A 10,804-nucleotide genomic window follows, 5' to 3' on the forward strand; every position below is an offset into this window, starting at 1 on the left:
CTCTCCCTACCCACCAAAGGTGTACAAAAATTCCAAAATAAGGCAGGAATTTCATTTTCGAAACAGAAAGGACCTATAAAGTGACAAATGCACTTAGGCAGTTTCTGCTGTATTAAGAGACTGTAAGAAGTGCATTTTGGTAGGTTCAGCTTTTCGCTTAGTCCAAGACAGTATTTCTAAATCTGTAATCTCTTTATACAGTTCAGAAACAAATGTGAAAATACCTAAAATATATAAAAGTATGATAAAAATAAAGAAAATGAAAAAGCAGCTTGCTTAGGATGGAGGAAACATTGCACTTTCTCCTCTGAGAAATGAGAAACAAGAAAAGGTATGTCTACACAGGCCACTGAGTTTACCTGATTAGAGGCTATTTTAAACCTCTGAACTGTTAGAACTGACCCTGCCATTGGCCCTCCACGCCTGTTCCAGTGTGGAGTCAAACAGGTGAATTTAAACTGCTTTTAAGAGGAAAATCAAACTTTCATGTTTGATTCTGCATTGATCTGCATAAGAACCACAGTCACATTTTAGCTAGAGAGCAGCACCTTCTCAAGCTATATTTTTATTAGCAAAGCTGCTCTGGTCACTATTAATTTTTGCCAGTGTGAATTTAATTTCAAATTCTAAGTGGTTCAGAACCAAGAATAGTTTAAGCTTACTACTCAGTTTGAGTTTACTATTCTGGATATGCTCTTAAAGTCCTTAAGAGGGACTATAAACTAAGAGGTGGTTTAACAGCTTTCTGCTTTTCTGCTCTTAGCCATCATTTCCCATCTGGAAAGTGATAAGTGATGGGGTGACTGCTTCAGGTACCTAAAGAATAAAAGAAAGAGTGATTGTTCCTCAAATAAATGTACTATAACTTCTATTGCTTCCACAGAAAATCAGCTGACAAAGCCAACTTCTACAACTAAATAAAGATTACCAATGTTTCTCAGAAATAACCTCTATTTACAGATGGAGAGGAGACAAAACACCTTACAAAGAATTTTCTAAGTTGACATTTCTTCTGCCAAAAAAGTCTTTACTGAGACGAAAGATAATCTTTCACAGCTTAAAGTGTGCCAGAGGCAGGGAAGAAAACAATAGCACAGCTCTAATTCAAAAGTTCTAAACTGTAAATAAAAATTCTGAACATTATGAGTAAGATTCTAAATCAATATTCTTAAAAGATTAACTAAATCTAATAGCAAATAATACACAGCAAACACTTTCTACTTTTACCTACGAATTGAGAGAGTAAACTCAGCTTAACATTTCATGTACAAATGTTGCCAAGAACTTTTGGCCACAAAGTACAAGTTCCGAAGAATCTGAAATCCCATTTTAATCCACCCTCCTACCTCCAAGTGTGTCTCATATCGCCTAAAAACAGTAAATGCACACAAAAATACAAAAATATACTATCAGTCTTTACTGCAAAAGACAAACACATATAACCATTTTCTTTGTTTATCCTATCACAAAGGCAGCAATTCAAATTATAAAATGTGTGTTGCCTTCTATCGTGCCTTTATTACTTTCAACAAAATTATGAATCTAAAAAACAACCAGATTTGTTCCTCCTTTAGTTCCAGTGCTCCGAACACCATGTACTATAACACAGCTTTTCAAAAAGGCTCTATGTGAAGTAAAAGGCTCAGTGAATTCTCTAATATCTACCAGAACACTTAAGTCTGTCACAAAAAGTTGCTTATTATCTTATTATTGACAAGATCTTTTAAATGGTTAGTCTCTGTTAATGTGACTGTAAATTTTTGACACTGAATAAGCAAGTATTTGGTTGGAATAATTTCATAAAGAAGGCCGAAAGTCTAAATAAGAGGAAGATGCCTTGAGCAAATGCATTACTGAAAAAAAGTGACCTCTTTAAAAAGATATGCGTTCCCATAGTCGTTATTAAACATTAACAATTTGCTCTCTTTGGAATGTACACCAACACAAAAAGTGTACAAAGACAGAGGGAAATGCCCAGGAGATGACTGTCTTTGCGAGCGTACATCAACCCCCTTACCCATCCCTCCTCTGAACCTACTATTAAAAAAAAAAATTCTCTAGATGATTATCATCTTCTTATACATCTCTGACTGATTCCTGGAGCATTTGTCATGCAATATTAAAGACTGAATGAATCTGGCAGACAATAATATAGTTTAAAATGTTGTAACAACTACCTCACAATGAAAAATGAGAAAGGGCACACACTATTGCACTGGCCATTTCCTAGCTTTTGGATATTTAATTTTTCAAAATGAATGTTATCTTAACAAGGTCTCTGGGAGGGGTAGAGTAGGTGAGTTTCAGTTGTTAGGTGTAAGAAAGTCAGGGAGAAAAACTCTCCAACTTCCCACTGAATGAGATGATGCTGACATTGTCACGAACCATCAATGGTAAAAGCCACCAGAGAGTCTCTTGTACCTTGCCCTGTATGCTGGCCATCTCGTACTGGGGAATAAACTATGCATGTTCTTAAAAATTTCATAGAGAACATGCTCTCCTGGGCACAAGGTCTCCTGCCTATTTGCACAAAGTACAATGCTTTTGTACTATATCTCACCTCCCCAGCCTTTTATCAACATTATTTAACCGGTTTCAAATTCCACTCCTCTTATCTAGGCAGATTCCACTAATCTACCAGTTCTCCTCATCCTTCTCCTATCACTTTTTTCAGGTTTGGGCAACTTTTGCACAGTTAGTTCTATCCCACAGTCCCATGTCTTCCACTCATATGCCTCCCCCTTCTCATACTATGTCCTCCTCTGAGTCCCAGGTTCAGTATAATTTTCCTGGTAATCCTTACTAATCATTAACCCAGCAAAATCCATTCTGTTTTTCTCCTCCCAATGGCTAACTTTCAGTACCGGCTTCCAATCCTAACAGACTATTTGTCCTGATCTGTTCTGCACACTAGGATGTTGATTCTTCCTTCTTGCTGTATTTGTATCAAACAGCTGCTTTGAACCAGAACGGTATTTTGTGAAGAGTCCAAAGCAGAAGAGAATACTGAGTAGAAGCATCTACATAGCATTGCTGCTGCCTGCTCAAATGACCAGACCAGACAGACCAGAGGCTGTAACAACGGAGAGAGTCGATGGGAAGGTATTCCTCCCTCTTCAGGATGCGGTATAACCAGTGCAGGCAGAATCTTGGAGAAGTTTCACTGATCAATCTCTCTCCCAAGCACATACAAATAGACAATGAATTTAACCTTTAATCCATTTAGATAGATTATAAACAGGGGCATCAAAAATATCGGGTACAAGGAACAAGTCCTTTAGTAAAAAATTATTAGTGCTAAAAAAAGACTAAAAGCAACATATTTCTATATTTTCTTTCTGAAAAGTGAGCTGTTATGGCTCAGATTTTTTTTCAAAAAGACACAAAACCAAACAAAATCTCAGACTGAGCCAAACAATATAAGAAATTTCAGCTGAAAGATTTAAAAGATTTTGCAAAACCATAGACAATTGATAAAAGAATCTATTTAATAGGATGCATTAAACAAGTTTAGTAAGGGACTGTAATCTACAGGTTAGGAGGCTGGCAAATTATTTTAAAGTGGAGGAATGTATCAATTTACCACAAAAGTCATGAGTGTGCTTTTCATACCTGAACACACAAAACCTTTGGGGAAAAAATATTCTCTGTTGTGAAATACTAAATAATGAAATACTTCCAATGCAATATCTACTAATCTTATATCCTTTAAGAAAATATTTTTTCCTATTCTATGTGCACCAAATACTTTAGAATATTTATTAATGATTGTTTTACATATAACGAATAACTCGAAATGCAGTGTAGGAGGTTTTACGCCCTAATTTATGCCTAGTCCTAACAAAATACTTTTCCCTACTGCACACCACAATTCTTTTCCCAAATCTAGTCCCATAAATGCATTGTATTATCTGCGCTACTAAAATAATCTCTAACACAGGATGTCACAAAAACAGAACTATTAAAAGCACCAACAATTCTATGACCATCAGACAATGATTGTCAGGATAGACAGCTACATTTACCCTGAACATTGTCAAGAGTAACACAGATATCAGCCTCCTGAAAGTTCTGTAACATGATTTTTTTATGCACACAGTCACATAAGAAATCTCTGATGAAAACCACCTTGGATTACTTAATTTACGGTGTCAAGATATAATTATACAAACGCTCCTTGAAAGGAGTGCTCTTTGACATCAAACAGAAGGGTGGTAATAGGATCTAAAATTAAAACTGACATAGTACCAGTGAGCTGAATGGCTAAACAAGTTTTTAAGCAATCTTTTACTTGCTGTAAATTAATTATTATTTCTAATGCGCTGCCGTACATGGTGTTACAGAATACTTTCACACGAGAAGCTTGATTTGCATGGAAATTCTACAATCTTGCTCTGAAAATGCACAGACAACAGAGGTGAAAGAAAAACTACAGGACACTTCAAGCAACTGCAGCAAAGAGAAACAAGAACACTGGCACAATATTAAGCTGTCTGAACAAAAATGAAGTTAGACCGACACAGCCAAAAAGTAAAAGCATCTTAGAAGGCTTTTTTTGAGCATGACTGGTCAGTCATACCATAGCATTTTGTTTGTATCCACACCCACTACTAAAGCAATTCACTAATATATTCTGTGTTGGCCCAAATACAAAAGCACAGGTGAATACACATGCAACACAGAAAATTAAATGGGGTTGGCAATAGCCTCTCAGTTTGCCAGGGAACTTACTGGCTTGGATGGATGACTCAATGAAACTTCAGGGTGCTAAAGGGAGAAAGAAGAAAGGAAAAGATGGGGAAAATTTGGGATAGAAACAGTGTAAGAGAGAAAAAGAAAAGATGCAACAAGAAAAGAATTTGAAATAATAGCTGCAACATTAATTTACTAAGACAACAGAATTTTAATTTGTGGTTTTAGCATGCATTACTAACCAGCTTTTGAAACATGAGAAACATGGAGAGTTACCCTCATGCAAGTGCCCAACTTGATTTTGATTTCTCAGTTTAACGGATTTGTCCAGTCCTCAAATACTTAACATAGTCCTGTGCTTAGGTTTACAGGCGACAGTTTTACAGGCTGAGCAGGACTTTAATTTCTAGTGTTTCACTTATATCAATTACAGGACAGCTAAATGGTTTAGAAAACTAATTTAGTAAATTACACTATGTGAATGCTAAACGCAATTGCCGGGTTTTTACTTTTATATTTACAAGCCATTCTGATTTCCCTGGTAGTCTTTTTCTTTCTAGGTTGCTATGCTGAATATGTGATTTGTTGCCCCTTCTTTGAAAAAACAAATCATCAGTTGAGAACAGAACTCAGTATTTCTATCTTATCTACCAATATTACCAGTAATATTTTAGGTTGTGGCAGGAAATCCATGTTCATAAACATAACAAGCACCAGAACCTGTATTATACTAACTGAGCTAAATCCTGGGAAACACAGAATTTGGGTCAACACTTCATTCAGTCATTTTTTCCTGTCTTTTGAAAGGTGCTCTCCTGCTGGACTTGAAGGAAGAACACCACAGCACAAAAAACCTCATCCTCTGAGTAAGCCTACTGAATATAAAGGTATTTCCCTGGCAGGGAATCACTGCCAACATTTTCTGCTGAAAAATTCCTAGAACTGTACCAAGCGGAAGGTGGTTAACAGATGGTTTTGGACTCCCTCCTTTCTCTAACTTAGATCCCTTTCGAATATGGAAAATATCTATAAGGAGAAAAACTATGCACTAGAAATCAAGACAGACAAAAATTTGCTCATCTTTGCTGGAATAAAATTCTAATATTAGTTGGTCTTTTCTCTCCCATATTAGAAAAACAAAATGAAACGAATCGTATTGTCTGGGAAACAAAAGACAGAAAGAGCTAGGAAAAGAGTATCCTGAAGAAAAACAACTAGAAAAAAACATTTTCGTGATAAAACTATTACATTACAATAGAAGTTTGAAAATAAAAGTTTCCTAGAAAAAAAACCCAACCAACAACAGCAGAGCACAAATCCACTTCACAGGAAAACAGGGAGAGAGCCACCCGTGTGTGACTTCCCTCTAATGATTCCATCTCAGCAAAAAAGGAGACTATTTAAGGCAGGACACCAGGTTGTGTAAACTCAACAGGTATTTATGGCTTGCTTTCAGCATTCAGAACCTCCTGTAGTATCTCCTGCTGGCAGCATACTGAAGCAATGACAGTAGAATAATTAGAACACTAAGCACACAGATTTAACCATAGTATCATTATTAAAAAAACAATAACCCAAAATATGAAAACCACTGCAGTTTTATTTACTAAGACAGGGATAAAAAGAAAATATTAATATTAAGGGGAAGAGTAACAACAAGAAGTGGATACCTCAAGTCAGACACTGGAGTCTGTTTGCATGCAAAGAAAAAAAATGTCGGCAACTTTTCAGCACCCCTGCACTTCACGTGGTTAATAATACTTCAGTTTAGTGTGAAGTTAAATACCTTTTACAAAAAAAGTGGAAGCTTGCACTGTTCATGATTTCTCAAAGGCTCACTGTTTAGAGATTAGCAAGATTTTTTTCCAAGGACTGCCTGAATCTTTTTTATCTAATAACTTAACAGTAGTCCAATTCAGTCTATGCTGTCAGCCTCTTAACTTCTAAGGCTAATAGATTTAAATGAAAGTACTCAAACTGTCAGTGGAAATAAGAGGCAAGGGAATCGAGACTGATGTTAAAAAACAACTCCATTCAAAACGTAAGGGAAACTACCTAAAAGAAAAACCTTTTTGGCATTTGCTGTTAAAAGCTACAGGAGAGTCTTTCCTGCATGTGTCTTTTGCAAAAGAGCACTAAGATAATCTAATAAAAGCCAACATAATAAACCTCTAATTCAGTCTTAAACTGAATGCTCTCATGCAGCCATTAGTTTTAAGGTTAATTGTGACAGTTATTTGTAATAGTTAACAGTGCAGATGTGTAAAACTGAGTTTTTAGAAGCTTAAACTTGAGCTGGATTATTTATCATAATTGTTTCAAGGATGACAAGAAACCTTGAAGATGTCAAACCACCTGAATAAATATCTGTAACGTAACTGAAGAGAGAAAAGCCTTTGAAAAATACATTTTTTTACCTGTGACAAAAAACCATCAGCAAATTAAAAAAGATGGAAAAAAGGTTATTAAATATCTAAACTTGCTTGTGAGTATAAAACATATTCAAGTAACTGCTAACTATATTTTCTTGAGTAAGTAAGAGAAACTGTGGCTTGGTTCTACAAAGCAAGGAGGCTCAGTGGTAGAAGCGGGCACTTTCGTACAGCTTGAGGAAAGTGAATGCACCGTTCATCACATGAAAGCATTCCTGGGTCCTAGAACTCTGATTCCGTTATAAAAAGCCATTGTGGACTGACTTCTGATCACTGAAAAAACTGGTTCCACTGAATTTTAATTTTCTCTTGTATAAGAAAAACGCAACACGACACAGCATTTAATAAAGGAACAAGGCATCGATGATTTTGTCTGAGTAGGATTTGAGAGAAGCACTTTAGGGTCTCTGCACAGGAAACAATTGTCCAAATGCCCTAGTAAGCAACAATGCCTGAGGCAGAGGAGCAGATATCCAGAGTATTATGGAAGGGCTTTATACTGCACGTAGGTAATGAATGGCAGGCTATCGATTTTCTTTGCTTATAGAACAGAAACCAACCTGACTGAATGATCTAGGTAGCTTCTTCGGATCAGAAGACATGAATCCATTTGTGTTTACAAAACAGTGAATTTATACTATTTATTTTTCTAAGAAACAAACTGAGAATAAAGTTACTTGTCTGATAGCTGTCCTGTACAATTAATCGTTCTCTTTATATTTGAGCTATTTCCCGATTTTAACCCTCAGGTAAAGGATCACAGGAGAATAATTCACCCTCTTACTTCCTGAAAAAAGAACAGATCAGACTATATAAATTCATGGTCTTATGAACTGGCTCAGTTTCCTTATGTTTGTTCCTAGATACCACTTAAAAAGCACAAGCCTCTCTAAACTGGAGTGGGCAGAGGTAGGCCTAAAGAAATAACGACAAAGAGCTGTCATCGCAGTGTGGATGAAGTGCATGTTCACCCTTTAGCAAGCAGTGCTCCAGCAGGTTTTGGTGAACCTCCACAACCACCCACACTACTGATATACTCACTGCTTAGAGTGCAGAAAGTGATCTCGGGGGGAGCAGGGAAAAGCACTACATTCATGAATGCTGAATATACAGACACATCCCCTAATTAACTGAATTTCTGCACCTGGTTTTTCATAACCTAACTAATTGCTATGTGCTTTCCCAGTGTCCTGGTTTGAGCTCAAACTGCCTTGTTCTGGGAAATGGACAAATAGAATTATTCCACTTAGTACAATAATTCCGCATTCAATTGGTTAAGGGGGTCAGGTGAACGTAACGTTACGTCGGGAGCCTTTAAAAGCAGCAGGCCGGGGGAGTGTCGCTCTCTTGGGCTCCGGGCGGCGTTACGCAGGGAGCCCTCCTGCGGCTCTGCCGGCCCGAGCAGGCCCGGCTAGGCCCGAGAGCTGAGGGCCTGCACCCCCAGAGGACCTGAGGAGTACGGACTGTGAACTGTTCCTGCCCTGAGTCTCGTCTGGAATCGGGTGAAATAACCGGACTCCCGGCTGTTCTGTACAGGGAGGGGTTTTTTTCCCTGCAGTTTTTTTTCCCTTGCCGCGCGGGGTTTCTCCCCCCCGGTCTTGCCGCGAGGAGGATTCTGCTTTCTCTGCCTGAACGCAGCTGCAGAGTCTTCACTCCTGCCTCGCTGCTGGGTGTCTGCCAGGAGCACTGACCTTGAACAGGACTGCTAAGAACTGTCGTTATCTAAGTCCTCTCTTCTTCGTTTGTTCTCCCTTTCTCGGTTTGTGCATATGTGTGTATAGCAGTGTATAGTTGTGTGGATTTATTGTTCACTAAAAATTCGTTTCAGTTTCCTGGACGCAGACCAGGGTGTGAATTTTCTTTTTTTCACCCTTAAACCCCTTCTGTCTCTAGCGAGACAAAGGGGATCGTTAAGGAATTCGAGGAGTTGTTACCTCGGTCCCTCGACCCTTAACACCCAGTTAGTATTTTACATTTTTTCCCTTAAAGTAACTGCAAGAATGTTCTCTGCTGCAGATGTCTACCTGCAAGCTACCATCCAATTGCTATAACAATCTCTGGCAAATCTTAGCTACAATATATTCCTCCACTCATTACTAGTATCGTACTGACTAAGAGTCAGTACATATTCACGACAGAGAATTCAAATTCAAGGGTCTTTCAGAACTCCTGAAATACTTACCCAATGTATGGTACACCAAAAACGGCCTGTGAGGGCAATTAAATACGCACAAATATGTTTTCTTCCTCTTGTGCTTTGTTGATACTAACAGAACTATTTATTTTGAGTAATAGAATTAAAAAGAAGGGCAAACATGGGTCTAGACATGTGTATATGGAGCTTCACTCACACAGAGTTCTCAGGTGCACTGATACCCACCTTGCACCCACACAACAGAAATACTAAACATGTCTTAACTGATGAACTCAAAATTTGATCTCACATTAATTTGAGGAACCAGGACAGAGTTCCAAACTACAGCACAGGCACTCCCTCTTTTCCTGAGTAGATTTAAAGAAACAGCTAGAACTCCACAATCTGAGACTTGAATTTGTTTTAAAACACCATGTTTCCTTTTGTCTTTTATAAATAGAATTGTTACCACTCTTGCGGTTACTGTGTTTTGTGCTTCTTCATAATCTGAATAAAAAGTTAAAATCAAATCAATGTTCCTCTACCCACTGCAGTATTTATGCTACTCACAGCTAAAATAAAGAAGACTTGCAATACGAATTTGTGCCTCTGAATGTATCACATTAACACCTAAAGACATTGATGACCGGTATGTGAAATTAGCAGTTACTTTTTCAGCTGTACTGAAGCAAACTAAGTCTCTGACTCCTAGTACCTGTTGAAAATGTTAACTGTGACTGCTTGTAAATGAAGTTCAAAATAAGCAGCAGTGTCTCAAAGTTACTTCTTATGGACTTAGCGTGTAATGTGGTTTGGATGGACACAACTTCACAGTTCTTGCTGAAAAGCAATTCACAGAATTTAAACTTAAGACCTGAAGTTTTTTGCGTAGGCATGGTCAACTTGTGTAACACACCACATACATAAATAAGAAGCGTGATTACCTTCTTCAACTGAGTTTCCATCTTTAAACATTCTTCCTTTTTCTGTTCCAATGCAATTTCCAGTGTCTTGAGTCTTGAATCTTTCTTCAGTCCTGATGACGCTAAGGATGAAGCATGTTCCTTCAGATCCAGTAAGGATGACTAAAATAAAAGATGTAAAATAACTATCAAGAAAATGCTCTGTATGTGTAACAGCTAATTTCTTCCTATCCCTTCATACTATGTTCAGGCTCCAATTTAGAACACCGTATTTTGTCAGATGTTTACATCACTGACTTAAGACAGCTTTAATTTAGGTTTTCAGGACCAAAATAAAACCTAGTCTAAATTAATTTTAAAATATTTTTTAAAGCTGGAAGATTCTGTAAACTGGAACTAGTGCTTCAGTGACAACCATGTTTAAGAAAAATTTGTTTTAAATAAAGTAATATTTAAAAATCCTATGTGGTTAGCAGATTTGGCCACTATATCTAAAACTGAGAGCATTCACAGCTTTTCTGCATACAGTTGCTATGGGGTGAAATTGGTTCATGCTACCTATCTCCAAAAGACATCTCAACTTCTTGTTTTCTGAACCATTTCTGTGTTGGCTTCTTCCTGCT

The 10,804-nt window shown here is 37.5% G+C and overlaps 1 protein-coding gene across 1 annotated transcript in view; it reads right to left on the reverse strand.

Moving 5' to 3' along the window:
* LOC104490471 (ELKS/Rab6-interacting/CAST family member 1-like) overlaps positions 1-10,804 on the reverse strand; it is a gene marked incomplete at its 3' end in the record, with an annotated part of 21,036 nt that overhangs the window by 3,378 nt on the left and 6,854 nt on the right. The window contains exon 4 of the mRNA XM_010132758.1: positions 10,203-10,343. Coding sequence (XP_010131060.1) covers positions 10,203-10,343 — 141 coding nt within the window. The remainder of the gene's footprint in view (positions 1-10,202; positions 10,344-10,804) is intronic.

The sequence above is a fragment of the Buceros rhinoceros genome, unplaced genomic scaffold (genome assembly GCF_000710305.1).
Source record: "Buceros rhinoceros silvestris isolate BGI_N320 unplaced genomic scaffold, ASM71030v1 scaffold3263, whole genome shotgun sequence".
NCBI classification, from domain to species: domain Eukaryota; kingdom Metazoa; phylum Chordata; class Aves; order Bucerotiformes; family Bucerotidae; genus Buceros; species Buceros rhinoceros.